Genomic DNA, 18,855 nt, shown 5'->3' with positions numbered 1-18,855 from the left:
CACGTCCCGTTGGCTAGTCAGGCAGGGCAGTGAGGACACCTCACAGATGGGGAAACTGAGGCCCAGGGAGGTACTCAAGATGTGCCCAGTGGGCAGGGCTGAGATAAGGCCCTGGGCTCCAGCCTCTAGGCCTGGGTCTGTCCTGCTCTGTTCCCCTGCAGGGCTGGTGGGCCTCCTTCCTCCCTTTGAAGGCCTCACGGTCTGGCTTGGAGAGAGGGGGCTCCCGGCAAGGGTGATCGCAGAGGCTGGCATCCTTGTGGGCCAGGGCCTGAGTCATCCCTGTCTCCATGTTTGGCCAGCCCAAGGGGAGTGCAGGGGACATTGATGACTGAGGGATAGGCCAGAAGCCTCACCTTCTCTCCATTCTAGGAAAATCCAAGAGGAAGAAGGATCTACGGATATCCTGCATGTCCAAGCCACCCGCGCCTAACCCCACGTGAGTCTGCCTCAGTTTCTCCCTGGCTCACCCTGGAGAGGCTTCCCGAACAGGGCTCAGTGGAAGGAGTGAGAGGCAGGTGGGGCCAGCTGTGCTTTGCCTCGTCCTGTCCTGGGCAGCACCTGCTGTGGGTCCAGCTAGGTGACGGCTGCTGGGGTTCATGCAGCACCATCTGCTCTGCTCTGCTCACTTCTCACCCCGTCTTGGAGGCTCGATGAGGCCGTGCCCAGCTCATGTAGATGCTCAGCAGCCAATGAGAGGAGGTGGTCCGAGGCGGTGCCTCCGGGGCAGGATATACCTGGTTCCCACGCCAGGCCCCACACTGGCCCATCTGCTGCTGCTCTTGGAGGAAGGGTGTGGTTCTCTCTGAAGCTCATGGAGCCTTCTTTCTCCACAGACCCCCCCGGAACCTGGACTCCCGGACCTTCATCACCATTGGAGACAGAGTAGGTGCCAGCCGCCACCCCTGCAGGGCCTCTCACTTCACCTGACGAGTGGGTAGAGCTGACCCTGCAGGGTCACTATGCGGGGAGGTGACTGAGGGGTCAGAGAGGGTCAGGCTGTGGAGAAGAGTGTTGTCCTGCGCTGCTGGCTGTGTGGCCCTGGGCCACCCACTCTTTGACCCTGCTGGAGGGAATGAGGACCATTGGCTGCCTGTCTGGAGCTTGGCGAGCTCAGAGCTGGTAGGAAGGTTTCTGAGCTGAGAGCACAGCCCTGCACCTCATCCTAGCCCTAGCGGAGAGTACTGAACGTGCAGGCTCCTAGGCCTCCCTGGACCTGCTGGATCATTCCCTCAGGCCAGCACCTAGGAAACCTGCATTTTCTGCTTCCAGAAGCCTCGGAAGGGCACTAGCCATTGAGAATCCTGTCTCAGGGACCGTGTTATGCCCAGGTCCTCCCAACAGAAACCCTACTCCCAGGCCAGGTGCAGTGACTGACACCTATAATCCCAGCACTTTGGGAGGCTGAGGCAGGAGGAGGATCACTTGAGCTCAGGAACTCGGGACCAGGCCTGGGCAACATGGCGAAACCCTGTCTGTACAAAAATACAAAAAACTGGTCAGTGTGGTGGTGCATGCCTGTGGTCCTGGCTACTTGAGAGGCTGAGGTGGGAGGATCGCTTGAGCCCAGAAGGTGGAGGTTGCAGTGAGCCATGATCATGCCACTACCCTTCAGCCTGGGTGACAGAGTAAGACCCCGTTTCAAAAAAAAAAAAAAAAAAAGAGCTGGGTGCGGTGGCTCACACCTGTAATCCAAGCACTTTGGGAGGCCGAGGCGGGCAGATCACCTGAGGTCAGGAGTTCAAGACCAGCCTAGCTAACATGGTGAAACCCTGTCTCTACTAAAATACAAAAATTACCCCAGTGTGGTGGCAGGCGCCTGTAATCCCAGCTATTCAGGAGGCTGAGACAGAATCGCTTGAACCCAGGAGGTGGAGGTTGCAATGAGCCGAGATCACCCCATTGTACTCCAGCCTGGGTGACAAGAGTGACACTCTGTCTAAAACAAATAAAAGAAACCCCACTTCCTAGGCCTGTCCTTGACGATGCCCCCTCCAGGCTGTCGCACCCCCGACACTCACCACCTGCTGTCCTGTTCATCTACTTGCTTGTTCCTTTTTGTGTCCCTCCCAAGAGAGGGACACATCTGTGAAGGCAAGACTTGTTTTGTTGTCACTGTGTCCCCAGTGCCTAAAACACATTGTGGGTGCTTGGTAAACAGTTTTTGAATGACTGACTCATTCCAATCAGCTGAGTGGGGTTGGGGAAAGAGGGACAGGGCCCCTCTTTCTCAGAGCTCTGCCTGCTGGCGGGGCATTTCATGGGTGTCTTAGTCACACTCCAGAGCCGCCTTGGGGTGTTGGCACTGTGCCTATTTTATAGAGGGCAACGTGAGGCTCAGAGAGGTTAAGTGACTTGCTGAGGGTCACACAGCAGGGAGTGGTGGGTATGAGGTTTGAGCCCAGATCTAACCAGCTGGTCCTCTTCATGCTGCCTAGCTATCTCCACTGGGTGAGAGGTGAGGACTGGCTTCCAGCTTGGTGGCCACTGACTCTCTCTCTTTTCCATCCCTCAAGAACTTTGAGGTGGAGGCTGATGACTTGGTGACCATCTCGGAACTGGGCCGTGGAGCCTATGGGGTGGTGGAGAAGGTGCGTCACGCCCAGAGCGGCACCATCATGGCCGTGAAGGTGAGCAGGGCCTGGAGGCACCTGGGAGGGCTCCCTGGAGGAGGCGAGCTGAGCCCTGCCATGGGGTCCTGCCTGTCCCTCTCAGTGACCAGTACCGAGCCCAGGCTTTTTGGGGCACACTAGGCAGTGGCCCTCTGAGCTCCTGGCCCTCCTGTCATGAGTGGGGGTGTTGGCCTCTGCCACAGCAACCTCTGAACGGCAGTCCTTCCCTGCAGCGGATCCGGGCCACTGTGAACTCACAGGAGCAGAAGCGGCTGCTCATGGACCTGGACATCAACATGCGCACGGTCGACTGCTTCTACACTGTCACCTTCTACGGGGCACTGTTCAGAGAGGTGTGTCCTCGCGTGGTACAGCTGGGGAGCTCCACCTCCCACCCATCAGTCGCCTGCAACCCACTGTCACTCAGTCCCTCCAGTGTGCCAGGTGCTGGGGACACGGGGAGCCACCCGGGGCCAGCACGGCTCCCAGAGGCACCAGCCCTGCCAGACCACCGGGCTCCCCCACCTCCTGGCTGTTACTGTCCTGCTTGGTGCCTCGGTTTCCTTATCTGTCAAATGAGGCTAGTGGTTGTGGGTGCCTCCTAAAGTTGACACGGAAGTTAAATGACATGGCCTGGGGCCTGGCATTCGGCTGCACTCAGTTCTGCCTGTGTGACCATTCGCATCCCCATGGCATACGGGGCGTTGGGGTGCCTGAGCAGGCAGTGGCCATGGAGATATGAGATCTGGGTTCTAGGTTTGTGGGCAGCATGGGGTGTGTGCTGAGGGAGTGACTGAGGCTGGAAGGGTGGAGCTGCCTTCCGCCAAGCCGGGTGGGTGTGGGTGAGCAGGGAGCCTGGGAGCCTGGGCGATGCTGGGCTCATACTGGTCACTTGCCCCTCAAGGAGCTGTGGCAAGGTCAGGGCATCTGAGTCCAGCAATCGGGCAAGGTCAGGGCTGCCTCACCTGGCCTCACTCTTCACTCATGAAGAGCTCAGCATCCCCTGTGCCAGCTCCTAGCCAATGGGGCCCCTACAGCCTGTGGGTGCCCCCTGCGCATCTCCTAACTTTCCTGTCAGGAGGGTCCTCAGGAGTTCACTGGGGAAGAGGGAGCTGGTCCTTGCAGGCAGGGAGCCATCTGCCAGGGTCAGCGGGCATGAAGGTGTCTGTCGGTCCACAGGGCCGGCTGTTGCCGTGGAGCTGGTGCGGATGCATCCTGAGGCTCTGGTGGAGGGACCCAGTGAGGCTCTGTGCTAATCCCCCTCCTCCCTGGAGACACCTGGAATTAGGGATTAGATGGAGGAGGCTGGCACCCGAACCTGGCAGTGCAGGCAGAGCTGGAGGGTGGGGAGACGTGGGCAAGTGGAGGGTGGGGAGAAGCGGGCAAGTGGGGGGTGGGTGGGAGCCCGGTGAACTGTGGCTGAGTGGGTGGGCACACATTGAGGAGGGGGCTGGGGCTGGTGCTGGGGCAGGCAGTGTAGGTGGTGCCGACACAGGCAGCCCGGCAGCCTGGCTGAGCTCTGGGTGTCACCCACAGGGAGACGTGTGGATCTGCATGGAGCTCATGGACACATCCCTGGACAAGTTCTACCGGAAGGTGCTGGATAAAAACATGACAATTCCAGAGGACATCCTCGGGGAGATTGCTGTGTCTGTGAGTGGCCTGGGTGCGCTGGGGGTCCCAGGTGCATAGGCAGAGGCCCAGCCCTTCCAGCAGGCATGGAGCCTGCCAGATACTGGTGTCTTGGGCAGAGCTGGGCATCAGTGTGCCCCCTGAGCCTGGGCAGCTGCCCTGCATAGGCCCTTCTCCTCCACCCCACACCAGAGCCTTCACGCTTAGGAGACCTCAGCTCCTGGGGCTCCTGGAGCCCCACAGATTTGGCAGATCCAGGTGTCTGAGCCATTGATTCCAACTCTTGAGTTCCAGACCATTTTTTTTAAAAAAAGGAATTTAGTATTTACAACAGCATCATACTGAAAATGCCCCGGGGCAGCTCACAGAGGTACAAGCTAAGTTGAGGGAAAGGTTAGCATCCAAAATGTGTGCTTTTTGAGTCTCAAAAGTCCTTGAGGGAGGGCAGCAACACTGGGCTTGAGCATCCCAGTAGCCAAAGGAAAAAGGAAAATAGAACTAGTGACACTGGTTCAATCCTCACTGCATCTGGAAACATTTACAATATATGCTTGCCTCAGGCTCCCCACCCAGCCTTCCCAAGGGAAATGGCTCCAAGCTGCTAGAATACTGGCTCTGCCACGGGAGGGAAGATGGGACAGGAAGGCTGCCAAGAGCTGGCTTTTACCCAAGAAGAGCCTGGCAGGCAGTGATGATGATGGCTCCCTGGGAGGTGAGCCTGGGAGGGTGAGAGGAGGCAGGAGGCTGAGTGTGTCCACACAGGGATTGTTAGGATGCTGAGGCAAATGCCAGGACAGGGCAGGAGGCTGGGGTGAGGAGGTGCCTAGCCTGTGCAGCGGGAGCAGGAGACAGGTGGACATGGATGGGGTCTTACAGCTGTCGTTGTTGACATGACCAGCAATAACAGAGTCCTGTCTCTTCCCTCCTCCCCACCCCACCGCCAGATTGTGCGGGCTCTGGAGCATCTGCACAGCAAGCTGTCGGTGATCCACAGAGGTCAGTACCCGGCAGCCACCCAGGCACGGTGCAGCCAGTGGGAGGGATCCCAGGCCAAGGCGGGTAGACGTCTCCCTATGAGCAACTGAGGCTCAGAGAGGTGATAAGTTGTGACGTGCCCAGTGGGGTCCCAGCCGCTTTCCACCTGCAGCCCTGCAGCTGCCTCCCCTCATGTTTGCTGGTGTTCGAAGCAAGGACTAGTTTTACCTTTGTCCTGAGAAAGGTGGACCGGGTTCTGTTCTAACGTGTAGTTTACAAATCGTGAAATTCCAGCACAGAGTACGTATAATCACGTTCACACCCATGCAACCACCTCCCTGCAAGATGCAGGATAATTCCCTTACCCCAGCCCAAAATGTTCTCTTGGGCCCCTTCTCTGCCATCCCTCATGTGCCTAAGGCAGCCACAAGTCTGGTTTTCCCATGGTGGGTTGGTTTCGCCCTTTCTGGAACATCAGCCTCACTAGCTTGATGTTTCTGGACCCACCCGGGTCTGGTGTGGTGTCGGTTTGTTCCTTTTTGCTGCTGAGCACAAGTCTATTTTTCCAGATTTACGGCTTTTCAAAAAATGAATTAGGCTTAGTTCCCATTGACCACTGGGTGCCCATCCCAGCCTCCACCTCCAGGTCACTGTGGTTGGCGTTTGGCACGGAACCTTCTGGTCCTTTTTATGTGCATTTCCATCTTTACACACATCCCCATGGAGGGCACGCGGATGCGAGTGTCCTGTGCGCATTTGCATGGAGAATCCCTGCTAGGCTGGTCTCCCATGCTGGTCTGTGGGGACTCCATGTCCAAACACACAGATCCTGCCTCCCAGGCTTTAATTGATCCTGCTGCCCTCTGGGAGCACCCACACAAGCCAGGCTCTCACTGCACCTCACGTCTGGAGGGCGGATGCAGGCGCGGCGCCCCCAAGCAAAGCACCTGGAGTCCTGCCTTCTTTGCAGTGGCTTGGCTGGGCTGGGCACGTCCTGGCTATTCCCTGAGGACCAAGTATGACTGTCAGCTAGCCCGACACCTCTTGCAGCCTCAGTTCCCTGGTCCGACCCTTGGGACCCTGGTGGAACCTGCCCACTGGGGCATGGGAGGGGGCACAGGAGGGGTCTGGGGCGAGGGAGGGGGACACAGCTATGCAGAGCATGGCACCTGCCTCCAGTCATGCTCTACAGACGTGGCTGAGGCATGTCCTTTCCTGGCAGATGTGAAGCCCTCCAATGTCCTTATCAACAAGGAGGGCCATGTGAAGATGTGTGACTTCGGCATCAGTGGTTACTTGGTGGACTCTGTGGCCAAGACAATGGATGCCGGCTGCAAGCCCTACATGGCCGTGAGTGGTCCCCAAGCCCCCCAGGCTCAGGAGAGGATGGGGCGGGGAGAGATCTGCCCAAATCAGCCACCCCGGCCATGCCCTCTACCCGTCGGGCAGAGCCTCCCCACACTGCGTTTCCTACCATAGTGGGGCCACCTGTGTCTGGCTGCCCAGGGGCAGCCCTTCTGTACCCTGTTGTTAACTGACCCCCACAGCGCCCCAGTTAGGTGATAAGCTGCATGAACAACCTCCCCGGAGGACCGTGGTGGGCTGTGCCGGTCCTGCCCCGCCCTCATTGTCAGGAGGGCCTTAGGGGTCTGCTCCCAGGTAGGGGCAGCCCGAGGCAAGGTTTGGGCCTTCTAAGCATGACCCAGGCCCTCCTAGCCTCAGTTTTCTCCCCGGTCACATGGGCAGGTGGGCTAAGCTGAGCGCTCAGTTTGGGGATTGGGAGGCAAGGCCTAGCCATCGGAGCTTACCTGGGGCGGGTGTTCACGCCTCACTGTTCCCTCCTGCAGCCTGAGAGGATCAACCCGGAGCTGAACCAGAAGGGCTACAATGTCAAGTCCGACGTCTGGAGCCTGGGCATTACCATGGTACTGTGTGGGGCCAGGGCCTGCCCTTGGTGGTCAGGTGGGGTGGGTGGAGCTGTGCCTGGGGCCCTGAGCTTTTGGGTGACTCCTCAAATAGTTTAGGCTCTGGAAAGAAGTATTCGCTTCAAAATCTGAGAAGAAAACATGCCATCAGAAATTACCATCGATTTAGGGGAACGTCCTAGGGTCAGGGTCACTCATCATGAAGTCCTGGGCGCTTTGTGATGTGGTGGCCACAGGGCTTTCTCTGGAGTTCTTGGTGCTTGCTGAGAAATCACAGCCAATCCCAAATTATGTGAGTTCCTGGTATGTAAATCGTGCAAAAGCAAGATGGTGAAGATCTTTTCAGAAATATTTCATAGCAGAAGGTTTGTTGCCAGTGGCGTGCTGGTACCTTGCTGTGGAGTGGTAGGAAGGGTGGGTGGACTCTCAATCCTGGGCCTGTGGAGGCCAAAGGCATCCCTGGCTTGGGTAGGGTGAGAGCAGATGCGGCAGAAGTCCAGGTGTAGGGATGGGCCCAGAGCCATTGCTTCTGGAATTGCCTGGCAAAACCCCATGCCTTCTGTGTCGGGGCTCAGGTCAAGGTGTGGGTGAGCCTGCTCTGACTCCCATGTAGATAGTGGATTGGAAGGATGGGAAGACCACCAGGGTGTGTCCCCCAGCCAGGGCTAGGAAGTTGTGCAGGAGATGCGTGGAAGGACGATGCCATCAGCAGGTAGGGCTCAGGCTGGTGGCCTTTGCCAGCTGCGTGGCTTGGGACCAATGGAGTTTTCTGGGCATCAGCTCCTTCCCTGCCCAGGGAAGCCTGGCCCAGGACATTCCTGCTTGTCCCCAGTCCCTTTGACTATTTGGTGTTGGGGATGAGGCCATCAGAGGAAATCAGTAAGATGTGGTGAGAAGCAGTAGCGGGGTGTTTTCCAACACTACAACCCATTCTCAGATTCTCCAGACACCCGCCCAGTGTCCTGCAGTTCTGTTCGGTTCTCATGCTACCTGGAGTTCGCACAGACCTCACATGTTAAGGGCTCTCTCCCACCAGACTGCCCCTAACATCACACACCACTTGAAAGTAGCGGGTCTCCCATACTACTGGACTGACCCGCTACAAATTGGGGTTTCCCACGACCCTCTCCTAAGGTTTGATAATGGCTCACAAAACTCACGAAAACACTTTACTTGTGTTTACTGGTTTATCAGAAAGGATATAACTCAGGACCAGCCAGGTGGAAGAGACTCATGGGGGGAGGGGTGTGAGTGTGGGGTACAGAGCTGCCATGCCCTCTCAGGGCCTGGCACCCTCCTGGTACCTCCCTGTGCTTGCCCAACCTACAGGCTCCTCAAGCTCATGGAGTTTTATTGTTGTTTTTGACACAGAGTCTCACTCTGTCGCCCAGGCTGGAGTGCAGTGGCACAGTCTCAGCTCACTGTAACCTCTGCCTCCTGGGTTCAAGCAATTCTTGTGCCTCAACCTCCCGAGTCGCTGGGATTACAGGCACCACCATGCCCAGCTAATTTTTAGTGAAGGTGGGGTTTTGCCATGTTGGCCAGGCTGGTCTCGAACTCCTGACCTCAAGTGATCTGCCTTCCTCAGCCTCCCAAAGTGCCGGGATTACAGGCATGAGCCACCGCGCCCGGCCTCACATGGAGAAGTTATTTTTGAGAGAGGGTCTCACTCTGTTGCTCAGGCTGGAGTGCAGTGGTGCGATCGCAGCTCACTGCAGCCTTGAACTCCCAGGCTCAAGCCATCCCCCCACCTCAGTCTCCCAGGTAGCTGGAACTACAGGTGTGTGCCCCCACGCCCAGCTAATTTTTTAAATGTTTTGTAGAGGAGTCTCACTATGTTGCCCAGGCTGGTCTTGAAATCCTGGGCTCAAGCAATCTGCCCACCTTGGCCTCCCAAAGTGCTGGGATTATAGGCACAAGCTACCGCACCCACTGAAAGTTTTTATAGAGCACAGTCTGCAGCCCCCTCCTCTCAGTGTCAGTTGGCGGGTGATGCTGAGAGTTCCCACCCTGTATAATTAGCTGGGTTTTCTGGGCAGCAGCCGGGTCCTGAGACTGTCTAGGGGCCTCACCCTGAGTCACCTCATTAGCATAAACTCAAGCTTCTTGTGGATAACAAAGCCGCTCCTGTCACTCAGGAAATTCCAAGGGTTTTAGGAGCTCTGTGCCAGGAACAAAGACCAAATAAATTTCTGTTGATGCCACAGGGGTGGAGAAGAGTGGGGCAGGTGGGTGTGGCCCTGGGGACAGGTGGAAGGCCACTGTTGCAGATGTGGAGGCCTCTGCAAAGAGGGCACCCTGCTGACCTGAGGGCAGGGTAGACCAGGGGGTACAGGTGCAAAGGCCCTGAGGTGGGGCTGTGCCTGCTGTGTGCCTGGGTGGCCCAGGTCAGAGGAGAGGGAGGGAGGGTTGGGAGCGAGGGAAGAGAAGTGTCTGGTGGGTAGAGAGTTGACGCGGGTGTTGTGGGTTTTATTGGTGTTGCTGCTACCATCGTTATTATCATCATGTGGTTGGAACTTTATTTATTTTTTATTTTTATTTGTTTGAGATGGAGTCTCATTTTGTTGCCCAGGCTGGAGTGCAATGGGACAATCTCGGCTCACTGCAACCTCTGCCTCCTAGGTTCAAGTGATTCTCCTGTCTCAGCCTCCCAAGTAACTGGGATTACAGGCTTGTGCCACCATGCCCTGCTTTTTTTTTTTTTTTTTTTTTTTGAGACAGAGTCTCACTCTGTCGCCCAGCCTGGAGTGCAATGGCACGATCTCAGCTCATTGCAACCTCCACCTCTCAAGTTCAGGCAATTCTCCTGCCTCAGCCTCCCCAGTAGCTGGGATTATAGGCGTGAGCCACCACACCTGGCAAATTTTTGTATTTCTAGAAGAGATGGGGTTTCGCCATGTGGGCCAGGCTGGTCTCAAACTCCTGACCTCAGGTGATCTGCTTGCCTCTGCCTCCCAAAGTGTTAGGATTACAGGCATGAGCCACTACGCCTGGCCTTTTTTTTTATTATTTTTTTATTTTTTGAGGGAGTCTCACTCTGTTGACCAGGCTAGAGTGCAATGGCGCAATCTCAGCTCACTGCAACCTCCGCCTCCCAGGTTCAAGCAATTCTCTTGCCTCAGCCTCTCGAATAGCTGGGATTACAGGTGCCTGCCACCACGCCCAGCTAATTTTTGTATTTTTAGTAGAGACAGGGTTTCACCATGTTGGCCAGGCTGGTCTCCGACTCCTGACCTCAGGTGATCCACCCACTTCGGCCTCCCGAAGTGTTGGGATTACAGGCATGAGTCACCATGCCCAGCCTTGAGCCACTGCGCCTGGCCTGTGGCTGTAACTTTATAAACAGTGTATCTGTAGACAGTGACTGGGAAAGACTCAAAGTCAAAATAATTTTGTCAGAGAGGTGGGACTGGGCCATACCTTCAATTTTCGTTAATTGGTGACATGTAATTTTTCAATTAAACTTTTTTTTTTTTGAGGTGGAGAGGAATATTCAGCCTGAAGGCAGGTGCTGTATCTGCAATAATAGTTTTCCAAGTCCTAGGTTAGATGCAAAGGACAAGTTCTTGCTGTATTTAGACTGCACAGAACTGGTTGGATATTAGAGACCCCGCTCATGACCACCTCACACATACACACACCCTTATGTCCCTTCCCCACCTCTCTGTCTCCCTTCCATCTGTCCATCATCATTATTGGGCCAACCATGGCTATTGGCCTTCTGATGTAGCTGATGGAACTTGGACAAGTGTGTGCTAAGTGTACATTTCAGTTATCAAATATTGCATAGCAAACCACCCCAGAACCTACTGACCCAAACCAATGGCAGTTTCTTATTTCTCATGTTTCCACCATTGTGGCTGGGCTCAGCTGGATGGCTCTTCTGCTGTACCTGGCACTGGCTGGGGTCATGGCTGGGCTGGGCTGGGCTGGGCTGAAAGTCCCAACACGACCTCACAAACATGGGCCTCCTCCGCCTGGCCTCTCCATGTGACTTACTCACCTTGGCCTGCTCCCTGGGCGTCAGAGCATGGCAGTGTCAGCAGAGTTGGAGTTCTTTCATGATGGCTGGCATCCAAAAGGAAGTCCTCTGAAGTGCTAGGCCTAGAACTGGCACAGCATCACTTCTGCCTCCTTGTTTGGTCAGCAAGTCACAGGCCAGCTCAGGTTCAAGGACAGGGAATGCTCCCGGCTTGATGGAGGATCGGCAGGCGCACACAGGGAGGTGGAGGTGAAGGTGGCCTCTTTGGGCATGGGTTAGGTTTTTCTCCCACAAGTTACAAAAGTGGTGGAAACCTAACATAAAAATACAGAGGCAAAGTAAGGGGAAAATGACTGTAGTTAGCTACCTAGAGACACCTCTTACCCCATTTCGGTGCCAATATTGTGCATTATAATACATTTTATTATAATTTAGAGAAATATGAACAATATGTAATGCTTCTTTTTGTTGTTGTTGTTGAAACAGTGTCTCGCTCTGTCGCCCACACTGGAGTGCAGTGGTGTGATCTTGGCTTACTGCAACCTCCGCCTCCTGGGTTCAAGTTATTCTCCTGCCTCAGGCTCCCGAGTAGCTGGGACTACAGGCGTGTGCCACCATGCCCGGCTCATTTTTGTATATTTAGTAGAGATGGGGTTTCACCATGTTGGCCAGGCGGGTCTCAAACTCCTGACTCTGATCCACCCACCTTAGCCTCCTGAAGTGCTGGGATTACAGGTGTGAGCCACTGTGCCCAGCCTCGTAATGCTTCTTTTTAAAAACCTTTTTAATTTTTATTTTATAGCATTATATATTGTTCATATTTTTCTCTCTCTCTGTTTTTTTTTTTTTTTTTTCTCAGACGTAGTTTTGCTCTTGTTGCCCAGGCTGGGGTGCAATGGTGCAATCTCAGCTCACCACAACCTCTGCCTCCCAGGTTCAAGTGATTCTCCTGCCTCACTCAGCCTCCCAAGTAGCTGGGATTACAGGCGTGCGCCACCACATCTGGCTAATTTTGTATTTTTAGTAGAGACGGGGTTTCTCCATGTTGGTCAGGCTGGTCTTGAACCCCCGACCTCATGTGATCTGCCCGCCTCGGCCTCCCAAAGTGCTTGGATTACAGGTGTGAGCCACCGCACCTGGCCAATTTCTCTAAATTGTAATAGACTCCTGTATGTATCTCTTCCAAAGACTCCATAAGCATCTGCCACCATTCACTCACCCTGTCTGCTGATGTGGGATGTTTCCCTCGTTCCTGATGTTTTCCTTCCATTTGAAATTCTTGGCCATCCTGGGGAAGTGACTGGTGAAACAGAGTCGGGAGAGTCACCCTGGGTGGGACCCTGGTCTCAGCCTCACCCCATCCTGCAAGGGCCCCAGCACTCTCTTGGCATTGGCTTTTTCCCACTCACTGCACAAGCCTCAGGATGCCAGTGAGAATCACCCAGAACAGACAGGGGTCATACCAGGGATGGCCCTTGGCCAGGAGCGAGTGCTGACTGGGTGCTGGCCTGTTAGTGTTGTCGCTGGGGAGTCACAGGGGTGTGACTGCGGTCCTGGCTGGGTCTCCGCCCCCACAGTGGGGCCGGCCCCTGGTGCTGGACATTCAGGCTGCTTCTAAACATTTCCTGGCAGATAACACCATATGGCACATCTTTGTGCCCAGAGGCTATTTTGGTTGTTTTTCATTTTTTGAGCTTTTTTTGAGACAGAGTCTTGTTCTGTCGCCCAGGCTGGAGTGCAGTGGAGTAATCTCGGCTCACTGCAACCTCCACATCCCAGGTTCAAGCTATTCTCCTGCCTCAGCCTCCAGAGTAGCTGAGATTACAGGTGCCCTCCACTATGCCCGGCTAATTTTTTGTATTTTTAGTAGAGACGGGGTTTCACCATGTTGGCCAGGCTGGTCTCGAACTCCTGACCTTGTGATTTGCCTGCCTCAGCCTCCCAAAGTGCTGGGATTACAGTCGTGAGCCACCGCGCCCAGGTATTTTTGAGCTCTTTAGAAAAAATAAAGGAGTACGAGGTTGAGGATTTGGACACTTCTGGTTTTCTAATTATAACTCTCATGGCCACTGGCCCTTCTCCTGCAGCTTATGTGGGGTCCTTGCTTTACATATTGCAGTCAGTGAAAATTCTAAGAGAAAAGCCCCCCAAATCGGTACGGTTTTGTCCTGTGAACACACGTGTACACACGCACACACACACAGTGGGCCCTGCCTGTGTGAGTATGTTTGTGTCCGAGCTGGAAAGGGCCTCTAGCTTGATGGGAGGCACGTTCTCAGCACAGTCCTTAGGGTCCTGTCCAGGCTCCAGTTGCCAGTGCCAAGCGTTTGTGCTGAGGTCTCTTCCATTCATCATGGTGAGGACGGCCATCAGCGAGGGCCCTTGTGCTGGAGCCTCGGAATTCTCTGTCCTTCCAGGCTGGAACCAGGGCTGACATGACTTGTTTTTTCCATCCAGTCGTCATGACTGGAGCCCAGACTAGTCCTAGCTAGTCCGTCTCTTCCATGATGACTTCTTGCCAACCACAGGGAGGACACAGGGCTGGGAGCTTGCAGCGAGTACAGAGACCCACCGGCCCGATGTCACCCACAGGAAATCCGGATCCAGCAGGGCACATGTGGCCACACAGGCCACTTGTCTAGGAGGGAAACTGCCGGGGCCCTGCAGAAGATGAGGCTGCAGGCTCACGGGTGCAGAGGCGAAGCAACCTTATGGTCTCACAGTCTGTCTGTGGCCTTGGGGACAGCTGTGTGTGTGTGTGTGTGTGTGTGTGTGTGTGTGTGTGTAGCATTTCCCGTGTGCCTCCTCTGTGAAAACAGCAGCCCAAATAAATGACAGCAGATGCTGAAGTCTGAGATGGTCAGATGTTAGGGCGGGGAATGGCTGTGACCACCTGGGACCTGCCCACCTGGCTCACGAGGCTGCGGCCCGAGGTTGCCACCTCCTCAGATTTCTCCAGAGCAGCTGGAACCTGCATTGTTTTGTAAAATCTTCAGAATTCAGGTTGTCTGAAAACCCAGTGATGGTCCCACCAGTCCCGGCGTCGGCCTGATCTGCTTCCTGAGCTGGGTCCTGCTGGCTGGGTGGGAGGAGCTAAGAGCTTTCTTGCCTTTGTCCTGCTGGGCTGTGATAGGGAGATGAGCTGTGCAGCTTTGAGGCCTGGCTCCGGGACCAGGATGGGTGGGAGCCCCCAACCCTGGCTCCTGGGTGCAGAGCGTGGGTGTATCTGGGGCCAGGGCCTCTGACCCCCCATGTCACCACTGCAGATTGAGATGGCCATCCTGCGGTTCCCTTACGAGTCCTGGGGGACCCCGTTCCAGCAGCTGAAGCAGGTGGTGGAGGAGCCGTCCCCCCAGCTCCCAGCCGACCGTTTCTCCCCCGAGTTTGTGGACTTCACTGCTCAGTGGTGAGTCTTGGATGCTGCTGAGCACCTGTCACTGCCCCTCCCTGGCCAGATCCCTGCACCTTCCTGGGCCCTGTTCCTTTTTGTTTTTGCAAATAACCCCCCAGATGACATGGCATCGAAATATGTAAGGCAGAAACAGCTGGAGCATGAGGCGCATTTGACAAAACGATGGTCCTGGTGGGAGATTTTAATATAGTTCTTCCAGAAGTGGACAAATCAGACAGACTGAAAAGAGAACAAAGTGTATGGAAGATTTGAACACAAAAAACAAGTTTGCTTTTACTGATATCTAGAACTTTGTACCAAATTAAAGAATGCCCCACAGGAGCCTTATAAAAATCATGTTTGAGAGGCTGGGTGCGGTGGCTCATGCCTGTAATCCCAGCACTTTGGGAGGCTGAGGCGGGCGGATTACAAGGTCAGGAGTTGGAGACCAGCCTGATCAACATGGGGAAACTCTGTCTCTACTAAAAATAGAAAAATTAGCCAGGCATGGTGGTGTACGCCTGTAATCCCAGCTACTCAGGAGGCTGAAGCACGAGAATCGCTTGAACCCAGGAGCCAGAGGTTGCAGTGAGCCTGAGCCGAGATCATGCGACTGCACTCCAGCATGGGCGACAGAGCGAGATTCTCTCTTAAAAAAAAATCATGTTTGAGGTTACAGAGGGACTAAGGAAGAAGGCAAAGTCATATAGACCAACTTCTCTGACCATAATTAAACAGAGCAAGAAATGGGTAAGGAAGAAGCGGCCGGGTGCGGTGGCTCACACCCATGGTCCCAGCACTTTTGTTGTTGACCATAATCAGCAACAGAGGAGCCCAGCAGTGTCCCTGGGCAGTCTGACCCCTTTAACTGGAGACTAACCTCTCCCAGAACCCATGATAAGGAGTTTTCTCTCCTGACTGAGGATACCGAGTATATGCTTGTTAGGCAGAACATTGCAGTCCCATTTTGGTGTTGATATGGAAATTCCTAGGTCACTATGGAGACAAGAAAACCAGGACCCCAAGAGCCAGAGAAACTTGCTGCGAGTCTCTAGTTTGCCCCTATGAATGCCCCTCCACCCTGGGAGAAGCCCTGGACACTCCTGTCCCTTCTTCCCTGGGTGCACGTGTCCCCTGCTGCCAGGCCTGGGGCAATCCCAGAGTGGCTTGGCTGGCCCTAGGGGGCTGGGCTTCCTTCCTCCCTGCCCGCCTGGCCACAGCTGCACTCTTCTCTCCTAGCCTGAGGAAGAACCCCGCAGAGCGTATGAGCTACCTGGAGCTGATGGTGAGTATGGGCGGGAGGTGCCTGCCTTGCTCTTCGGGGCTGGCTGGGGCTGAGTGGGGCTCTGGGCAGAGGGCTACGTCCTGCACACAGATGGGTAGCTCCTCCGGCTGGCCCTGTGTTCACTCCTTTAGGTGCTCGGTCATTTGTTTGCTCCTGCATGCCTGGCTCCCTCCTCCCTCCTTCCTGCATGCCAGGCCCTGGGAAGGATACACAGGCAGTGTGTGACAGAATGGGGCAGAGGGGCCAAGGGTGGCATCAGGGAAGGCTTCATGGAGGAGGGACCATTTGAACTGAGCCTGGAAGGATGAATAAGGGTTATCTGCTGACGGAGAGGCTGTCCCAAGCAGAAGGTCCAGCATGGGCAGAGGCCTGACGTGTCGGGGAAAAGGGAGGTCAGTGTGGCTGGAGAGTGACCACAAGAGAGCTGAGGAGGAGCCACAAATGCCATCGTGACTGTCATGGAGGGCCTCCTGGGGGTGGAGGTCCTAGAAGGATGAGTAGGATTTTGCCAGTCAGGAGGAACACTTGGGCTGGGGCTGGTTGGGGAGGAGTGGCCACCTCCCCCTCCCGCTACCCCCTCCATGGTGACTGTGCCTTCTGTCACCCCCAGGAGCACCCCTTCTTCACCTTGCACAAAACCAAGAAGACAGACATCGCTGCCTTCGTGAAGGAGATCCTGGGTGAAGACTCATAGGGGCTGGGCCTCGGACCCCACTCTGGCCCTCCAGAGCCCCACAGCCCCATCTGCGGGGGCAGTGCTCACCCACACCATAAGCTACTGCCATCCTGGCCCAGGGCACCTGGGAGGAACCAAGGGGCCTGCTCCCACCTGACTCTGCAGCGAGCCATTTGTCCCAAGTGCCAAAGAAGCAGACCATCAGGGCTGCCAGCCAGGCCCTTGTCGGCCCCACCAGTGCCTCTCCCTGCTGCTCCAAGGACCCGTCTCCAGCTGCTGAGATCCTGGACTGAGGGGGCCTGGATGCCCCCTGTGGATGCTGCTGCCCCTTGCACAGCAGGCCGCTGGTGCCTGGGTGAATGGGCCACTGCCTTGCCCAGCGTGGATGCCAGCCAAGTTGTATATTTTTTTAATCTCTTGACTGAATGGACTTTGCACACTTTGGCCCAGGGTGGCCACACCTCTATCCCGGCTTTGGTGCGGGATACACAAGAGGGGATGAGCTGTGTGAATCCCCCAAGACTCCCATGAGGGAGATGCCATGAGCCGCCCAAGGCCTTCCGCTGGCACTGGCGAACGGGGCCTCTGCGGGGCACACTGGGTCACCCAGTCCTGCCTGCCACCCTAATCGGTGTCATTCACCTTTTCGTTTTTTTTTAATTTATCCTCTGTTGATTTTTTCTTTTGCTTTATGGGTTTGGCTTGTTTTTCTTGCATGGTTTGGATCTGATCGCTTCTCCCCCACCCCCTAGGGTATCAGCCTCGCCCTCTGCTCAGGCTGGGGTCCAGTGGGAGGGGCCCAAGATCTCTGCTCAGAGAAGTGCAGGGGGAGCCTTCCCGCCCACTCTCCCTGAGGACTGGCTCAGCGGGGGCTATGGGTTTGCTTTGGTGTTGTTTTTAAAAAAAGAAAATATATTTTTTTGAAAAAACGACTGCCCATCCCGGGTCCTTTCCCTGATGGGTTGGGGCAGTTACCTGGTTGCTGTTTTAATTAAAAAAAAAAAAAGAAAAGGATTAAAGGTTGTGTGAGACTCCGTATGACACCTGCGAGCCCCCCTCTTACTTGGGGAAGGTTGTGGCCCCTCGAGGGACCCTTGCCTCTGGGCCAGGGCCAGGGTGTCGTGCTTAGGGGAGGGAGGGTTGCCGACCCATCAGGCCCTTCTATATCTGAGGACACAGAGGCCCCCAGAGGGCTGTGACGAGGTAACATGCTGTGATCATCCAGGCACCAGGCCCTGTACTGATGCTGGACAGAGCAGCGAACACACAGGCCCAGCCCGCTGGTGGCGGCCACCCATCCCACTGTCCTGGAGTAGTGATGACAGCCAGGTGCACAGAGCGGCGAGCACCCCGGACACTGTGCCTGGGCTGGACACGGTGACCTCATGGAGGTTACGTGACCTCCAGTTTACAGATGGGAAAACAGACCCAGAGAGCTGACATCACTTGCCCAAAGCCACACAGCTTATAAGAGAAAAACAGACTTGGGGACAGGTGGTGGGCTCCACAGAAGGCTCCGAGGGGAGTGGGGGCAGCCTGATGAAGGTGCCCTTGCAGTCTGGCCCTGTGACACTGGCAGCATGGCTGGGGCAGCAGCGAATTTGCTCACATAAGCAGGTACCGTTGGGGTCAAAGTTCAGCTGATGCCCTGAAGGATTTGCGTCCACCTTGGCTGTTCATCAGTCTCAGGTTCACCCCCTCATGGGGACCAGTCAGGACCCAGGGACTCCAAGAGCTCAGCACACCGTGCCCAGGGTACCCCAAAGTCCCAGGACTGGCTCTAACCAGCTGGGAAGGAGTCGGATTCATCCCCACGCCAGGAGGGTGGGTGTGACGGCTCAGGTCAGGGCAGGCATGAGGGACTCAGCGCACTATGGCTCAAGGTCTGGGAGCAGGGCCTCTGTGGTCCTCTGAGGAAGCTTAGGGTGTGTTCCCAGGAGGAGGGTCCCCATGGGGTCTGTCTCACCCTTGTCCTGCCGCACTCCTCCTGTCCTCCAGTCCCAGTCTGGGTCAGGTTTCTGCCCTCTAACCCTTCCCTGGCACAGGGGCTAATAATTCCTGGGAGCTGTTGTCTCCCTCCCTCCATCCTTCAATTGTGAAGACTTGTTCTCACCCCAGGACCTTTGCACTGACTGTCCACTCTGCGTAGAACACCCCCTCCCCCGTCTTCCTGTGACTGGCTCCCCACAATCCCATCCGGGTCTCCCATGTCACCTCCTCAGCGACGTCTTCCAGGACCACCCTGGCTCAAATAGCCTCCACCCACCAGGCCCCGCCAGTCTGGCTCATTATCCTGGGTTATCCAGGCCGAGACCTGATTTGTCACTGTTGTGTCGTCAGCACTGAGAATGCTGCCGACACCGAGGGAGCGCTCGGCTTC

At 55.7% G+C, this 18,855-nt stretch overlaps 2 protein-coding genes across 6 annotated transcripts in view; one reads left to right on the top strand and one right to left on the bottom strand.

Moving 5' to 3' along the window:
• The window catches only part of MAP2K3 (mitogen-activated protein kinase kinase 3), a 31,493-nt gene extending 14,004 nt beyond the window's left edge, over positions 1-17,489 (top strand). For all 5 annotated transcript variants that reach the window (XM_050763929.1, XM_050763930.1, XM_050763932.1 and 2 more), the window contains exons 2-12: positions 370-436; positions 834-882; positions 2,514-2,627; positions 2,843-2,962; positions 4,146-4,262; positions 5,186-5,237; positions 6,439-6,566; positions 7,064-7,141; positions 14,390-14,529; positions 15,754-15,799; positions 16,410-17,489. In XM_050763929.1, the coding sequence (XP_050619886.1) occupies positions 370-436; positions 834-882; positions 2,514-2,627; positions 2,843-2,962; positions 4,146-4,262; positions 5,186-5,237; positions 6,439-6,566; positions 7,064-7,141; positions 14,390-14,529; positions 15,754-15,799; positions 16,410-16,493 (995 nt within the window). In that variant the 3' untranslated portion in view covers positions 16,494-17,489. The remainder of the gene's footprint in view (positions 1-369; positions 437-833; positions 883-2,513; positions 2,628-2,842; positions 2,963-4,145; positions 4,263-5,185; positions 5,238-6,438; positions 6,567-7,063; positions 7,142-14,389; positions 14,530-15,753; positions 15,800-16,409) is intronic.
• TMEM11 (transmembrane protein 11) overlaps positions 1-18,855 on the bottom strand; it is a 175,669-nt gene that overhangs the window by 105,735 nt on the left and 51,079 nt on the right. The gene's annotated exons all lie outside the window — the stretch shown is intronic.

This window comes from Macaca thibetana, chromosome 16 (assembly GCF_024542745.1).
Source record: "Macaca thibetana thibetana isolate TM-01 chromosome 16, ASM2454274v1, whole genome shotgun sequence".
NCBI lineage: Eukaryota > Metazoa > Chordata > Mammalia > Primates > Cercopithecidae > Macaca > Macaca thibetana.
Note: the sequence above shows the minus strand (reverse complement) of the source record. Positions and strands in the feature narration are given on the sequence as shown.